The sequence below is a fragment of the Haematobia irritans genome, chromosome 4 (genome assembly GCF_050003625.1).
Source record: "Haematobia irritans isolate KBUSLIRL chromosome 4, ASM5000362v1, whole genome shotgun sequence".
NCBI lineage: Eukaryota > Metazoa > Arthropoda > Insecta > Diptera > Muscidae > Haematobia > Haematobia irritans.
Genome location: NC_134400.1, coordinates 21003624 through 21022327, shown reverse-complemented (window position 1 = coordinate 21022327; position 18704 = coordinate 21003624). Strand labels below are relative to the sequence as shown.

Genomic DNA, 18704 nt, shown 5'->3' with positions numbered 1-18704 from the left:
TTCCTGCCTTTATCTTCCATAGATGTCGCGCCTAAAACAAGACTACGAAAAACAATTAAATCGCAAGAACAAACGTCACTCTACGTTTGATTCTATACGTGATTTCGATAAACTCCTCAGTGAACGTGATAATTTACGAGACTTGTCCAATGCCTTCCGGCAAGTGTTGGCAGAATTGTTGAAATGTGTGGCCAACTGTGAAAATGACTTAAACGATGCCTTAGTCGAAGAAGTTCAACGTCTGTTGACTTGCAATCGTACCCTAGAGGAGCATGCGTCTTTGGGTGATCTAAATAGAACACTATTGAATGAAACATTGAATGAAACATTAAATTCAACACGTATGCGTCTTATGCCAGATGTGCACACATTAATGGGGGTAATTGAAGATCCCAGTCTGGTGCAATATGTATCACAACAGAATAATGATTTCATCGAAGAAGATTTCGATTTGAAAGATTGCCTAGAGTGTTTACGTTCGGAAGCTTCATATCTTTTGCATCTATCTGAGGATTTGGCTAAAAAACACAATGAAAGTAATAACAGCCGCAAGGACTCGTATACAAGTGAAAAAGAGAAAAATGACACTGACCAAGAAGATGATTTGAAATTGCAACAAAATCGTAAATTCATACGAGTAAATTCTCTAAATGAGCAACAATTACCCACACATCGTTCCTCGGTGCTGGGCCAACAGCAACAAAATCTTATATCCCTGCCTCCAGATCTCAATCGTTTGTATGAGGATAATTATTCCTCGACCGCAGGTGGAGTCAATGCTGCAGAATTACATTTTCAATTAACCGAATTGAAAAATCGCCTAATAAAATCGGAAAATGATCGGCTACAATTGCAACAGGAACTTGATCTCACCATATCGAGAAATTCAGATTTGGGTCAAGAGTTACAACATCTAAGAGATCAGCTATCACAACTCTCCTCCATTAACAATGTGGAATACAATGAAGGTTATGGTCTGGGATCATCGATTAAATCGCCTCACAGGCTATCTGCTTCGGACAATTCATCATCGGCCGGCTTTGCCCAATTGCAGGAGAAGGCTCGTAATATTCTATCGACTCCAACTCAGAAACAACAGAGTAATGATTCGACGGTGCAGTTATTACAAATGATTGAAGACTTTTGTCGAGAAGGTGATAAGGTTGTGGAGTGTAGTAAAAAGGATCGAGAGGATTTGCAATCACAGGTGAGCTTAATCTATTCACTAGATAATTATCATGTAATGGTAGAATATTTTGTAAATATTAGATAGACATTATATATGGGACATTCTTCGAGAAATCCGACTATTGGCAATATCAAATATATTGTACACTAGTCGTCACAATCGCTACCTTAGTCGTGGGCTATTTTGAAGACTGATTCAACATATATCTAAATCTTTCGAATACCCAGTGAAAATATTTCCATAATATTTTTCATTTCAATAATAAAAGATCTCTTCGCTATAGCCGAGTGTATACGGCGTAGCATATAATATATGGATAAATAAAATATGGAGAAATTAACCTTCAATAATGGCGTTATCATTCTAAAATTTGGCACAGATTCGTTTGAAGTCTGCAAAATGGAAAAGTTCGGTCCATCTTGTGATGTATCCCCCATATAAACCGGTCCTCGATTTGGTTTCTTGAGCATTTAGGCACAGCAACTTTTATTCCATTTTCCTGAATTTCGAAATCTAAAAGTAATTTGGGCTCATAGATAGATGTGCCGAATACTTTTAATATCGGTCCATTTTTTCCTTATGTCGTTATAGTAGTTGTAACCCCTGGAAATTTAATGTATTAAAACAAATAGAGAGAATAAAATGCAAAACAAATTATTAGTATTTATATTATTAGTACTAGACATTTAAACTTCAACATCCAGTTCGAGGAAGCCGGCTGCCTCTACTGGATGAGTCCAGAGTGAAGTAGGTGCCAGGTCTTTTGGCTTTGCAGGACACGCGAAGAAATTCCTCGTGATGTGAAGCGATTGTCCATAATTCGAACAAACATCTTGAATTGCCGGGTTCAGAAAGGAAAGGCGACTATTTAAGTACCTAGAGATGCCAGATCTTAGCTGGGGTAGCACCGACCTAGTCCCTCTAGGCAGCCGTCCCTCGGCATTGCTGACAGGTGGTAGTCTTCCACCCAGCAGAACGCTGCACTGCTAGGAATCTAGAGCCTTCTGAACTGCTACCGTGTGCTCCACCCTCAATGCAGCCCTTTTAGACTCATCTTTCAGATGCTGTTCTGGTGCGTTAGAGTGACATCTAGTGGCAAAACGTAACGCAGTATTTTTGCAAATTTTGAAGATTTCTCCATTGGGTATTGCTAATACTCGATAAGAGGACGAACAATTGACTCGTAGGTCATTATCTTCCCCCCAGTGCTACCAGCCACTGCCTTCAGGATCTTGTTTCTGCTCCCAACGGTTTTAGCTAACATTTCCGCATGCTTTCCAAAAAGGTCACACAAAAAACCTTGGGTTTCTTGCATGTGGGGATACTCTGGCCACGGATGTCGATATCGATTTCCAGGTTCACTTCATTTTTTTGTTGGTGTAGAAATTGAGGCATCTGCACTTGTCTGATCTTAGTTAGGTCAAAACTACCGTAGGAGGTTTCATTCCTTCGGTGCTATGGACAGTAATCGAACTCCTAGAAAGAGATTAACCCGTAGCTTCTCACCGCTTCATCTACAGTATCGTGCTCAGACCTCTCTGTTCTAAGGGCAGCGTTCTGACAGGTCTGTATGTTATTCCACTGGCGTGTCACTTGTCTGAGGTCTTCACACTAGCGCTGCATAGTTAACCGCTTATATGTAGTCAACGAGGTTTCTTTGACCGCACCCCAATTGCTGCCGGAAAGCAACTTGAAGGCCTTTATTTCGCGGAGCTTATTACAAATTACAGTGGAATGGGCAGATGATTGTAGTCCGAATTATCTCACCATCGACTCTGACATTCAACTACCATCAATGTAGTGAATAGTGTGGCTGAGGAAATAAATGGTAAAATCAGCCAAATAGATGTTTAGTCGATGACGAATGTCATGAAGAATGGGTCCGGATGCAATGGTTGTACAGTCATCCGCATATAATACAATCTTAACGCCGTCAGGAGGGATGGAATAGAGGATAGATGGAGATGGAACAGTGCCGGAATTCCGGACTTTCTATCCTTAAATTCCACATATGTCTGGGGCTCGACCAAAAAGTAGTGATCCAACGTTTGCTTCCTCTCGATAAGGACGTGTTTACGATGTCCTCGAACAGTCTGGTATGACTATCAAATGGTAACCCTTTCAAAAGCCTTCGATATGTCAAGAGCCACGAGGATCATCCTGTATTACAGCTTGGTCTGATTGACTATATAACATATGTTGAAATAACACCCAAAGCCATTATTGTGCTACGTACTTTGCGGAATTCATGTCGTTGGTTGGCCTCAAGTGTCTTGTCTACTGCCTTTTCACTCGATCCCTCTCGGAATGGGCAAGAAATCGCTTGAACATCCCTTCGGATCAGTCTCGGTCGCGTCGCTAAAGTTTACTGAGATCCCCTCATCCCTTGTAGAGAGGGTTCTCACTGTTGACCACAACCTACTTTTTTACCGACCGAACACCAAAAAGTTTTTCAGCGGTGGATTATCCCACCTCAGTAATGCTGGTGACATTTCTGAAGGTTTCAAAACTTCTCTAAGTGGTTTCACTGCAATGTGGAACGCCGTTCGGACTCGGCTATAAAAAGGACGTCCCTTGTCATTGAGCTCAACATGGAATCGGGCAGCACTCAGTGATAAAAGAGAAGTTCACCAATGTGGTATCACAATGGACTGAATAGTCTAAGTGAGCCTGATACATCGGGCTGCCACCTAACCTAACATAACCTACTTTTTTATGTTGCTTCAGGTGCTCTAATCATGTGTTCTGCTTAAGCGCGTCAAATATCTCACTAATCTCTGGATTCAGTTCCCTGATTCTTGGATCAGCATAGTTCCTCATGAGAGTTCCACCGCTTCTGCGGTAAAGTTAGGCCTCACTTGGGCAATTCGACCAACGGGTTGCTATAGCCCCCATATGGGACGATCTCTCTACGCACCGCAGTTTTTATCCGATTGTCCTGAAATTGGAAATATTATTTTAGGTCCACAAATATATGGGGCGAGTATGCGGTATGTCGGTCATAGTGTTGGTATAACCCCCTTACAGACCCTCTTCCCGATTAGATATATTAAGCCTTTAGACCAGGGCTGTGGAGTCGGAGTCTGAACATTTTGCTGGAGTCGGAGCCGGAGTTTTTGAAATTTTAATTTATTCTGATAATTGGTTGATAGTTTTGCTGCAAGTAGAGGATGCTGATGACGAATATGGTAATTCCGAAACAGCTGTACATCCAACCATCTTGCAGTCTATAGGGCTTTGTCCAAATAAATTTGACAAGCATACTTTTCCTCTGTTGGTTAGGCTACACTTGTAGTTTAGTCAACGCATGGTTTTAAGCTAAAATCAAAAACAACAATAATTAAAATTTTATTTCTATAGAAAATTTTCTTAAATTTTTTTTTAAAGAAAATTTTGTCAAAATTTTATTTCTATAGACAATTTTGCCAAAATTTTATTCCTATAGAAAATTTTGTCAAAATTTTATTTCTATAGAAAATTTTGTCAAAAATTTATTCCTATAGAAAAATTTATTTCTATGGAGAATGTTGTCAAAATTTATAGGAATAAAAAATTTTGTTAAAATTTTATTTCTTTACGGCCATTTTCATGTAGCTCCGTTAGGCTTTAACTGCCAGTTAACAGAAAGTAAATTGCAAATATCTTCTCTCCAGTTAACTTTAACTGAAAAATTTTCGTCAGTTAAGTTCCTAACTGGCATATGGAATATATATGCAAGATGACAGCTTCGTTCATAATACGGTTTAAAAGTTGGTTAGTTAACGGAACACTAACAGAGCTTTATGAAAATGGAGGTTAGAAAGTTTTGTCAAAATTTTATTTCTATAGAAAATTTTATTTCTATAGAAAATTTTGTCAAAATTGTATTCCTGTAGAAAATTTTGTTAAAATTTTATTCCTATAGAAAGTTTTGTCAAAATTTTATTTTTATAGAAAAAATTTTGTCGGATTTTTGTGAGGAATTTAAATTTAAATTGGAGATTTTTGGGGACAAGTAAAACTATTGGAAATACTGCTTGGGCATATAGACACTGAAATTTCGATCTAATTGTCTCGAAATTGATTTTACTAAACTATGGATTTCTATAGAAAATTTTGTCAAAATTGTATTCCTATAGAAAATTTTGTTAAAATTTTATTTCTATAGAAAGTTTTGTCAAAATTTTATTATATAGAAAAATTTTGTCGGATTTTTGTGAGGAATTTAAATTTAAATTGGAGATTTTTGGGGACAAGTGCTAGAAAAATATTGGCAATACTGCTTGGGCATATAGACACTCAAATTTCGACCTAATAGTCTCGAAATTGATTTTACTAATATATGGATTCAGATTACCTGACAACGTTCATCATGCTCGTCTGCGATATTTTACGCACCGCATTTGTTATCCTATTTTCCTCAAATTGATAGCCTTATTTTAGGTCACAAATAAACATACCCATTTCCCGATTTTATCAGATTTTTATACCCTCCACCATAGGATGGGGGGTATATTAACTTTGTCATTCCGTTTGTAACACATCGAAATATTGCTCTAAGACCCCATAAAGTATATATATTCTGGGTCGTGGTGAAATTCTGAGTCGATCTGAGCATGTCCGTCCGTCCGTCCGTCCGTCCGTCCGTCTGTTGAAATCACGCTAACTTCCGAACGAAACAAGCTATCGACTTGAAACTTGGCACAAGTAGTTGTTATTGATGTAGGTCGGATGGTATTGCAAATGGGCCATATCGGCCCACTTTTACGGGCTATATAAACGGACCCCCAAATTTGGCTTGCGAGGCCCCTAAGAGAAGCAAATTTCATCCGATCCGGCTGAAATTTGGTACGTGGTGTTAGTATATGGTCTCTAACAACCATGCAAAAATTTGTCCATATCGGTCCATAATTATATATAGCCCCCATATAAACCGATCCCCCGATTTGGCTTGCGGAGCCTCTAAGAGAAGCAAATTTCATCCGATCCGGCTGAAATTTGGTACATGGTGTTAGTATATGGTCTCTAACAACCATGCAAAAATTGGTTCACATCGGTCCATAATTATATATAGCCCCCATATAAACCGATCCCCCGATTTGGCTTGCGGATCCTCTAAGAGAAGCAAATTTCATCCGATCCGGCTGAAATTTGGTACATGGTGTTGGTATATGGTCTCTAATGACCATGTAAAAACTGGTCCACATAGACCCATAATTATATATAGCCCCCATATAAGCCGATCCCCAGATTTGACCTCCGGAGCCTCTTGGAGGAGCAAATTTCATCCGAGTCAGTTGAAATTTGGTACGTGGTGGTAGTATATGATATTTAAAAACCATGCCAAAAGTGGTCCATATCAGTCCATAATCATATATAGCCCCATATAAACCGGTCCCGAGATTTGGTTTTGGAGCCTCTTGGAGGAGCAAATTTCATCCGAGTCAGTTGAAATTTGGTACATTGTGGTAGTATATGGCCGTTAACAACCATGCCTAACTAGGTCCATATCGGTCTATAGTTATATATAGCCCTCAGATAAACCGATCCCCAATCACACAAAAATTGGTCCATATCATGTTCATAATTGTATATAACCCACATATAAGCGACTCACATTTTTCAATTCTGGCTCTCTACGTACCGTGCAAAAGTCCATGTCGATTCGTAATTATTTGTAGACTTACCTATACATAACTTTTTTGTCTAATATATACCACGTATGGATTAACACACAATTTACAAAATGATGTTAAGAAGTTTTAAGATACCACAACCCAAGTAATTCGATTGTGACGATGATGATAGTCTTTCGTAGAAGTTTCTACGGAATCCATGGTGGAGGGTACATAAGATTCGGCCTGGCCGAACTTACGGCCGTATATACTTGTTTTTATTTTTTTTTTTGAGATTGGAAAATTAGAGGTATTTTAGAAAATTAGAGGTATATAAATAGGTGTGCCGAATATTGGTTTGGTATTTCCGCTTGGAATTCTTGGGCATCTAGACACTGGAATATCTATATAATTGTTTCGAAATTTCGAAACATCCTATGTCAATAAAGAAATATGTCAAATTTGGTTTATATCAGTAACTTCTTGAGCCGATAGAAAGCTTATCGATCATCCGAATTGCACTAAAGTAGAAGTAAAATTTCAAATCATATGAAAGGTGTTAGTCCATTTAATTTTCTTGCAATCTTTGCACAATATGATTATGAACCCTCCAAAATTCAAACAAAAAAGGTTCTTATAAATCCAAAATCGAATGTAGTCTCCACACACAAAAAAAAAAATCTGATTCAATCACGAAATTAATGGATCCAATTAATTTTTTAATTGAAATGTCTTCAATGATAATATCAATCACAGTTTTAATTGGACATAGAAAAAATTCTTGATTAAACAATTAATTGCTAATTTTCAATTAATTTTTTAATTGATTCAATTAAAATTTAATTGATTTTGAATGCAAACCCCAATTAATTTTTTTTAAAAGGTAACTATTTTCAATTACTTTCTGAATTGGCTTAGAGTTTTTTTTTGGATTAAGAAATGTTCATCACTTTTTATACCCTCCACCATAGGATATATTAACTTTGTCATTCCGTTTGTAACACATCGAAATATTGCTCTAAGACCCCATAAAGTATATATATTCTGGGTCGTGGTGAAATTCTGAGTCGATCTGAGCATGTCCGTCCGTCCGTCTGTTGAAATCACGCTAACTTCCGAACGAAACAAGCTATCGACTTGAAACTTGGCACAAGTAGTTGTTATTGATGTAGGTCGGATGGTATTGCAAATGGGCCATATCGGCCCACTTTTACGTATAGCCCCCATATAAACGGACCCCCAAATTTGGCTTGCGAGGCCTCTAAGAGAAGCAAATTTCATCCGATCCGGCTGAAATTTGGTACGTGGTGTTAGTATATGGTCTCTAACAACCATGCAAAAATTGTTCCATATCGGTCCATAATTATATATAGCCCCCATATAAACGGACCCCCAAATTTGGCTTGCGAGGCCTCTAAGAGAAGCAAATTTCATGCGATCCGGCTGAAATTTGGTACATGGTGTTAGTATATGGTCTCTAACAACCATGCAAAAATTGGTCCACATCGTTCCGTAACTATATATAGCCCCCATATAAACCGATCCCCCGATTTGGCTTGCGGAGCCTCTAAGAGAAGCAAATTTCATCCGATCCGGCTGAAATTTGGTACATGGTGTTAGTATATGGTCTCTAACAACCATGCAAAAATTGGTTCACATCGGTCTATAATTATATATAGCCCCCATATAAACCGATCCCCCGATTTGGCTTGCGGAGCCTCTAAGAGAAGCAAATTTCATCCGATCCGGCTGAAATTTGGTACATGGTGTTGGTATATGGTCTCTAATGACCATGTAAAAACTGGTTCACATCGGTCCATAATTATATATAGCCCCCATATAAACCGATCCCCCGATTTGGCTTGAGGAGCCTCTAAGAGAAGCAAATTTCATCCGATCCGGCTGAAATTTGGTACATGGTGTTAGTATATGGTCTCTAATGACCATGTAAAAACTGGTCCACATAGACCCATAATTATATATAGCCCCCATATAAGCCGATCCCCAGATTTGACCTCCGGAGCCACTTGGAAGACCAAAATTCATCTGATTCAGTTGAAATTTGGTACGTGGTGGTAGTATATGATATTTAAAAACCATGCCAAAAGTGGTCCATATCAGTCCATAATCATATATAGCCCCATATAAACCGGTCCCGAGATTTGGTTTTGGAGCCTCTTGGAGGAGCAAATTTCATCCGAGTTAGTTGAAATTTGGTACATTGTGGTAGTATATGGCCGTTAACAACCATGCCTAACTAGGTCCATATCGGTCTATAGTTATATATAGCCCTCAGATAAACCGATCCCCAATCACACAAAAATTGGGCAACAGGATCCCATTTTCATCTTAATGAAAAGCGACCACTTTCTTATAATCAGGACGAAACGATAGTCGCCACCATAAGCGTAGGAAGGCCTCTGGGGAGGGGGCTTAGACCCCCCCAGAAAAATTTTAGCCCCCCCCCCAGAATTTGAAAACCTATTTACGATTTTACATTTTTATAAAAATTAAACAAAGTTCCACTTAAGACTTTCATTCACAATCGAATTACGTGGGTTGTGGTAGAAGTCTGATATTTATGAAATAAAGCTGTGGTTGAACTTATGATTTAGTTGAATAAAAAATAGTAATTGATATTAAAACTATTCTTTCATAAATTAATATCTTGATAATACTCTTTTTTTAAACTATTTGAAAAAAGAAAACAAAAAATTACGCATTAAAATATAAAAAAATGAAGTAAAAAAACTTACAGTGTAGTTAAAATAGTTAACTTCTTTGTGAAGACATTTTTGGAAGTGCTTTTAAAGTTGTGACTTTAGAACAACTCCCAATTTTTTGCTGGGAAAAGTGTGGAACTACCCTACGGGAAATGGATCAACCACAGAACTGGTACAGGACTAGTCCCTGGTGTGTATGGACCAGTCCATAGTTCTGATCAAAACGTATGGAAGGGACCGTCCACTTTAACATGGGTTTGTCATTGACGGAGTAAACTTACATTTTAGGACGCGTCTTGGACTAATCCCAAAGGACACGTTCTGGGACAATTTAGCAGGAGCAACCCATAAACATATCCTCAGGAACCAGTCTCGGACAAACTCTTAGAAATCTCTTTCAATTTGGGCTCCTAATCGAACCCGAAATGAAAAAAAAAACAAAAGGTTATTCTGATAATTTTATTTCACTAACGGCCATTTTCATGTAGCTCCGTTAGGCTTTAACTTCCAGTTAACCGAAAGAAAAATGGAAAAATCTTTTCTCCGGTTAACTTTAAGTGAAAAATTTTGGACAGTTAAGTTTCTAACTGGCATATGGAATATATACGCAAGATGACAGATATGTACATATCACGGTTTAAAAGTTCGTTAGCTAACATAGCACTAACGGAGTTTCATGAAAATGGGGGTAAATGTGAAAATTGCAACTAACTGGAGCACAGGTACCAGTTCTGTGATAGGTCCGTCAGTGGCAATTTGCACCAATTTCCCGTAGGGTACTTTTAGTTGCTTTATTATAAATTGATTGTCGAGTTATTTTGATGTCTATTTCTTTATTCAATTTTATGAAATAAAACATTAGTTTAACCTATAAGTTCAGTCTATAAAGTTTTAGCTAGGGGGGCTATAGCCCCCCCTAGGAAAATTGTCTAGCTACGCTAATGGTCGCCACTTTGCCATACACAGAAATATCGCGATTATTTTTACAAAAATTTATTAGATCAGTTGTGGACTAGACCCAGCTCTTTGATAATACTTGATGGAATGTCCCATATAGTACATACTTGTACAAGTAGCAGTAATTATGTAATAAACAAATATCATCTAGAAGTCCCCTGCATGCGTATTTTCAATAAAACCATTAATTTGAAAAAAAAATATATGAAAATTTTCTTTAAAGATTAATCGTTATATAGTAATTTAAATTCTTCTGCAAAATGATAAATCAAGTCAGCCACGAGGCTAAACCCTTAGATTTAATAATTTAGTTATAATTTCTATTTAAATTACCATAGAATTCAAATTGAATTTATTGATCAATAGCATCCATAATGTGTTTTGATTAATTATATAACCGGTTTATGAATTTTGCATTTGTATTAACAAAAATTCTATATGACAATACAACTCAGATTGATACCGCTGATAAGCAGCTGAAGGCCACCCGGCAATTTCTGGAAGAACAAGCCATTGAAAGGGAACAGGAGCGCGATGAGTTCCTAAAAGAGATTGAAAATCTCAATGCTCAATTACGCGATAAAGAAAAGGAGCGTTCATCATATGCCAATGCCTCTGAGGAGGTGAGTTTTTTTGCAACCAAAAGTTATTCTACTACAAACATCCACTATTATTGCTATCAACCATTTTAACTATCTTCTGCTTATTCCTTTTTGTTTTTTTTTTTGGTTGTTGGTTGATCTTTTACGTTTCGTTCTTTTATGGTTTTGGCATTGATACAGTTTTGGTTTCTATGCATAAATTTTTGGTAAATGGTCTATTTTATTTTCTGTATTTTTTTTATAAGAACAATACAAATCTTTTATTTCTACATTCACATACCTTATATATTAATTAAGGTTATTATATGATTTACAATTAATTTGTTGGAAGTCGGGTTCTTTACTACATATGTAATGTAATTTAATACAGTTTCGAGGTTAAATTTTTATACATTTCATTAGAATTTTCACACATAACTCAAAATGTTTTGTTACATTTAAATTCTTCTCAACATTTTGTTTATATTTTGTGAAATTATTTAGTAATAAATTACATTGGATACAGTACCTGGTCTTTGGGGGGAGGATTTTGCAATAAACTAATTCGTTTTGTAAATTGTTTATATGTCTTACACTTATATACTTAATTTCTTATATTCTTATTATTATTACTATAATGGGTTTCCTATATATTTTCCTATTGTAGTATGCATGGTTGTTTTTTTTTTTTTGTTTCTTATTACTTGTTTACATTTTATATTATTAACTAACAAATGTTCAGAGTTTATATTTGGTTCATATCTGCTTGTATAAAATACTGACATAAACTTTCCTATTTTCGTCACATACCTAAAATACAATTGAAAATTCTAAACGATCTAAAACGATTTTTATGCCCTTCGCCACTACTGTGGTACAGGGTATAATAAGTTTGGGCATTTGTAAAGGGTGATACGGTCAAAATTTGTTCAATATAAACTTGACGTATTTCTTTCAATTTTGCATTTAAAAAACCTGAACACCCCTCATTTTGAAGGTGTGTGTGTGTGTGTGTAGAATGTTGCTCCTATTTTGATTTTGGAATTCACTCTTCAGTTGTCAAAATGCCGTCCAAGCAAGAAGAGCAGCGTATCAAAATTTTGCTCGCGCATCGCGAAAATCCGAGCTACTCGCACGCAAAGCTGGCAAAATCGCTAAAAGTTGCCAAATCAACCGTTACAAATGTAATTAAAGTGTTTGGGGAACGTTTGTCGACAGCCAGGAAGTCTGGATCGGGGGGAAATCGAAAACCGGAAGCCGCTGAGACGACTCTCCGAGATGCCGCAAATAAGCTGGGTGTATCGTCTACAACCGTGCATCGAGCCAAAAAACGAGCTGGACTATCGACTTACAAGAAGGTAGTGACTCCAAATCTCGATGATAAACAAAATACGACGGCCAAAGCGCGATCCCGGAGGCTGTACACGACGATGCTGACGAAGTTTAACTGCGTGGTAATGGACGACGAAACCTACGTCAAAGCCGACCACAAGCAGCTTCCTGGACAGGAGTTTTATACGGCAAAAGGAAGGGGAAAGGTAGCAGATATTTTCAAACACATAAAACTGTCAAAGTTCGCAAAGAAATATCTGGTTTGGCAAGCCATCTGTACCTGTGGCTTGAAAAGCAGCATTTTCATAGCTTCCGGAACTGTCAACCAAGAAATTTACGTGAAAGAGTGTTTGAATAAACGTCTACTGCCTTTCCTGAAGAAACACGGTTGTTCCGTACTGTTTTGGCCGGATTTGACATCTTGCCATTACGGTAAAAAGGCCATGGAGTGGTACGCCGCCAACAACGTGCAGGTGGTTCCCAAGGACAAGAACCCTCCCAACACGCCAGAGCTCCGCCCAATTGAGAAATACTGGGCTATTGTCAAGCGGAACCTAAAGAAGACCAAAAAAACTGCTAAGGACGAGCAGCAGTTCAAGGCAAACTGGCTTCCTGCGGCGAAGAAGGTGGACAAGGTGGCTGTACAAAATCTGATGGCAGGTGTCAAGCGTGAGGCCCGGCAATTCGGATTTGGAAAAGCGAAAGCCTAACTGAATATTTCTCCTGAATTTTATACTAATTGAACTTGAAAAAGAAATTTAATTTGATTTTTTAAATAAACGATTTCACCGATTTACACGCGTTATCCCTTGACCAAATTTTGACCGTATCACCCTTTAAGGCCGCTAATAACCATGCCAAAATTGGTCCATATCGGTTTATAGTTATATATAGCCGATCCCCAATCACACAAAAATTGGTCCATATCGGTTCATAATCATGGTTGCCACTCGAGCCAAAAATAATCTACCAAAATTTTATTTTTATAGAAAACATTGTCAAAATGTTATTTCTATAGAAAATTTTGTCAAAATGTTATTTCTATAGAAAATTTTGTCAAAATTTTATTTCTACAGAAAATTTTGTCAAAATTTTATTTCTACAGAAAATTTTGTCAAAATTTTATTTCTATAGAAAATTTTATCAACATTTTATTTCTATAGAAAATTTTTTCAAATTTTATTTCTATAGAAAATTTTGTTAAAATTTATTTCTATAGAAAATTTTGTCAAAATTTTACTTCTATAGAAAATGTTGTCAAAATTTTATTTTGTCAAAATTTTAATTCTATAGAAACTTTAAACTTAATTATATACGTATTTAATCGGCCTTTTTTTAGTTTAATATATACCATGTATGGACTATGTGGTATATATTACGACGTTGGGAAGTTTTAAGGTACCTTGCCATCGGCTTCAGTAGAAGTTTCTACGCAATCCTTGGTGGAAGGTACATAAGCTTCGGCCTGGCCGAACTTAAGGCCGCATATACTTGTTTTTTATGTAAAATTAAAATTAAATTAACTATCATTTTCGTGATTGAATCAATACATTTCGATTAAATAATTAATTGGATCAATTGAATTTGTTATTGTGTGTCTTCGACTTTGGAGTCCCCTGTATATGGTCCCTAATGGACCATGGGGTCCTTTCTGTCCCATTTTAATGTTCTTTTTGGATCTGAAAGTGGTGAAAATTGACCCAGAAGCAATGAATTTTACATGGGCTTGTCATATGGCGGAAGTCATGTTGTTAAGCTTGCGCTGCATTGATTCCGCATTAGTTCTTTATATTTTTAATCCTCCAATTTCAGTATTCTTAGTAAAAATTCTCTTACTTTTTCGACTAACCGTGGTACAATGTTTCAACCAAACACCATCGTTTTGTGAAACGCCGTTCGGATTCGGCTAAAAATCTGGTGCCATGTCTTTGACTAAACATAGAATCGTGCAGTACTCATTGATAAGAGAGAAGTTCACCAACTGTGGTACCGGAGCCGGAAATAACAGGCTGTCAGTATAGATAGTTGATGATACTGGGAATGAAATCGGCGATCATAACCGTCCGTCCGTCTGTTGAAATTTAACTTCCGAACGAAACAAGAAATCACCTTCAGACTTTGCACAAGTAAAGGGTGATACGGTCAAAATTTGGTCAAGGGAAAACGCGTGTAAATCGGTGAAATCGTTTATTTAAAAAATCAAATTAAATTTCTTTTTCAAGTTCAATTAGTATAAAATTCAGGAAAAATATTCAGTTAGGCTTTCGATTCTCCAAATCCGAATTGCCGGGTCTCACGCTTGACACCTGCCATCAGATTTTGTACAGCCACCTTGTCCACCTTCTTCGCCGCAGAAAGCCAGTTTGCTTTGAACTGCTGCTCATCCTTAGCAGTTTTTTGGTCTTCTTGAGGCTCCGCTTGACAATAGCCCAGTATTTCTCAATTGGGCGGAGCTCTGGCGTGTTGGGAGGGTTCTTGTCCTTGGGAACCACATGCACGTTGTTGGCGGCGTGCCACTCCATGGCCTTTTTACCGTAATGGCAAGATGCCAAATCCGGCCAAAACAGTACGGAGCAACCGTGTTTCTTCAGGAAAGGCAGCAGACGTTTATTCAAACACTCTTTCACGTAAATTTCTTGGTTGACAGTCCCGGAAGCTATGAAAATGCTGCCTTTCAAGCCACAGGTACAGATGGCTTGCCAAACCAGATATTTCTTTGCGAACTTTGACAGTTTTATGTGCTTGAAAATATCTGCTACCTTTCCCTTTCCTTTTGCCGTATAAAACTCCTGTCCCGGAAGCTGCTTGTAGTCGGCTTTGACGTAGGTTTCGTCGTTCATTACCACGCAGTCAAACTTCGTCAGCATCGTCGGGGATCGCGCTTTGGCCGTCGTATTTTGTTTATCATCGCGATTTGGAGTCACTACCTTCTTGTAAGTCGATAGTCCGGCTCGTTTTTTGGCTAGATGCACGGTTGTAGACGATACACCCAGCTTATTTGCGGCGTCTCGGAGAGAGAGGTTAGGGTTTCGCTTGAAACTACCGGTAACTCTCTTTGTCGTCTCAGCGGCTTCCGGTTCTCGATTTCCCCCCGATCCAGACTTCCTGGCTGTCGACAAACGTTCCCCAAACACTTTAATTACATTTGTAACGGTTGATTTGGCAACTTTTAGCGATTTTGCCAGCTTTGCGTGCGAGTAGCTCGGATTTTCGCGATGCGCGAGCAAAATTTTGATACGCTGCTCTTCTTGCTTGGACGGCATTTTGACAACTGAAGAGTGAATTCCAAAATCAAAATAGGAGCAACATTCTACACACACACACACACACCTTCAAAATGAGGGGTGTTCAGGTTTTTTAAATGCAAAATTGAAAGAAATACGCCAAGTTTATATTGACCAAATTTCGACCGTATCGCCCTTTAATTATTATTGACGTAGAATGTATGGGCCATATTACATATAGCTGCCAAATAAACCAATCGACGGATCAGTTCTGAAATTTTATATTTTAGCCGATCCCTCTGAAATTTATTACATGATTTTCAATTGGTCAGTAATTACTTGTTTTCATTGCAGAACTACAGGGTAACTTTGATTTACGTGAAACTGTTTCACCAAAAAAAAAAATTAAGGTTCGATACACAGAGAAAAATATTAACAACTACACTCAAATCGATGATTTGACTTTGACAAAGGGAAAGTGATATGTTTTTGCAAATTTATTAAGGCAAAGTCGACTATCAAAAACCTTTTTTCAAGAGATTCAAGTGTAATTCACTTTGGGTTTAGTGAATTACCCGAATTGATTCTGATAATAAGTTGATATTTTCACTGCAAGTAGAGGATGCTGCTGAGGAATGAGGGAAGTCCGAAACGGCCGTCCATCCAACCATCTTTGCCCAGATAAATTTGACAAACATACATTTCCTCTGTTGGTTAGGCTACTTTGTAGTTTAGTCAATGCATGATTAGTTCATTCTTCCGTCTTACCTTTTGGAGCTTGCTGAAGGTTTCTTTTTCATCTATTGAACCGATTGAATTTTTCAATATATAAAAATGATATTCATATTCTATCAATCACCAAAGAATTTTTCTAATCACAATTACCCAGCAAAAACTGGGTAAGCACTAGTGATTCTTTCAGTAATACCGGTAATCAAAAAGTTACTACCTGCAGTATTACCTGGGATTTAAAAATAATAACTTACCTGCGTAGGCAAAAAGTGATTCTTTCTATTAATACCGGTAATCAAAATCATATCTTGAGGTCTGGGTTCGGCTCTACAGTGGGCACCGTTAATAGTAGCGAAAAGTAATACCAAATTACATTTCAGAAAAAATTGCCAATAAAATATACCTTTTTTCTAAAGTTGTATTGTACATAATTTATATTACAAAATAACACCATTGAATAGATCCATGTCGTGGAGCGTGGTATAGTGTGTTAGATAACAAAACAACAGGGGTGAGTTCGCACTTTTTGGGTATCTTTATGGTACAGATATTATTTTTGGAGAGCTGGTATGCTTGCGAAGGAGTACTTATTTTTCGACTGCTGGTATGCTTGCACGGAAGTCCTTTCCTCCAATGTCATGCCCGTGTAAAAGTATTACTACTGATATATGTACGAGGAAGTTGTTACCAATTTGGCGCAGGCATACTTGTACTCATACCCGGTAATAGGAGTTTTTGCTGGGTATATATAGGATTTTCAATATTTGTTCACCATAAATCCCAATTTGTAAATTCACAAATATTAAATATTTCAATTTGAATATATACATATTTGTAGCACTGAAAAAATTAACAATTTCTTATAATAATTTGTGTTTTTGCACGCTTCAATAACAATAACAAAAACAAAATCTTCAATGAAAATTCAAGTTTTACAATTAAAAGTAAGTTTTATGAAAAGTTCCAAACTAACCACTATTATATTATTTTTGTGTTGATCGTTAATTTATTGTTTTCTTCTAAATTTGAAAATTTTACATAATATTTTGAGATGTTTTTTTTTTTCTTAAATATTTATTGTTCTTTTCTATTTCATATTTAGGTGGAACATTTAGAATCACAAATACGCGATTTGACACAACATCTGCACGAATCCAATGCCAAACGTGATAAATTTGAAGTTGAACTAAAGGCTTCCATAGATAAAATCTTTGTATTACGTGAAATTATATCAGATTTAGAAACTCAAGTGGAAACTAAAGCCCTTAACGAGCATGTTATGGGGGAAAAAGTAAAGGTAAGTTTTTCAAAAACAAAAAAAAAAAAAAATATTAAGATAAAAAGAAATTAAAAAAAAAATCCTAATTATATAAATTAGGATTAGTTTCGGGCTTTCAGAATATATTTGTGAGTTAAAAAATAATGGATAAATTTAGTTTTCTACAAAAACAATTCTTTGCCTCTCTTTTACCAAACAGATTCGGCCATCACATCGTCTTTGAGTTGAGTGAGAGCGTAATACAGTTCCTTTTATGCTGGCAGCTCATCATAAAGTCGAAAGACAAGTTGTTAAAATTGGAAAAGTCAAAATTTGGAAAAATTGACTTTTTCAAAACTTTCAACGACTTTTGCAAAATATGACCTTCCGGCTATCTGAATTTTTCGAAAATTCGTTAAAGGTCAAGCAGTCGATTTTGGTTACTATAAAAAAAGCCGATTGGTCAATCAAAAGCCGATTTTAAACTTTCGAATTGGAAAAATCGCTTTTTTTGACGTCGTGTATTTTATGAATTTTCACCACAAAAATCGAACAGTCGATTTTTGTCACTATAAAATGCCGATTACTCGATTTTGGCCAAAATCAAATGTGGATTTTCAACTTTCCGATTTTTTCAAAGAATTGAAAAAATTGGCTTTTCGACTTTTTAAAAATTTAAAAATAAATTTTTGTCACTATAAAAAACCGGTTACTCGAAAATCAAATGTCGATTTTTAACATTCCGATTTTTTTTTCAAAAATGGGGAAAAATTGGCTTTTCAACTTTTTAAAATTTTTAAAAAGTCAACTACCGGAGTTTCCAAATCTGAAAATGTCGACTTTCGACGTCGTTTTGACATTTATGAATTTTCACCAAAACCTAGATCTTTCTTTTTTTGTCACTATAAAAAGCCGATCAGTCGATTTTGACCTAAATCAAAAGTCGATTTTCATCTTTTCGACTATTTCGAAAATCGAAACAATCAAGATTTCGACTTTTAAAAATTTGTGAAAAATTCATATTTTGGATTTTACGATTATTGAAAAGTCGACTTTTCGTGACATTTATGAAATTTCGATTTTTTTGATCACTATAAAAAGCCGATTAGTCAAT

At 36.6% G+C, this 18704-nt stretch overlaps 1 protein-coding gene across 8 annotated transcripts in view; it reads left to right on the top strand.

Moving 5' to 3' along the window:
* Plp (Pericentrin-like protein) overlaps positions 1-18704 on the top strand; it is a 155294-nt gene that overhangs the window by 102667 nt on the left and 33923 nt on the right. For 5 of the 8 annotated variants that reach the window (XM_075306278.1, XM_075306275.1, XM_075306277.1 and 2 more), the window contains 3 exons: positions 23-1207; positions 10919-11086; positions 17435-17629. In XM_075306278.1, coding sequence (XP_075162393.1) covers positions 23-1207; positions 10919-11086; positions 17435-17629 — 1548 coding nt within the window. The remainder of the gene's footprint in view (positions 1-22; positions 1208-10918; positions 11087-17434; positions 17630-18704) is intronic. The other 3 variants (XM_075306279.1, XM_075306282.1, XM_075306276.1) reach the window with 1 other exon arrangement.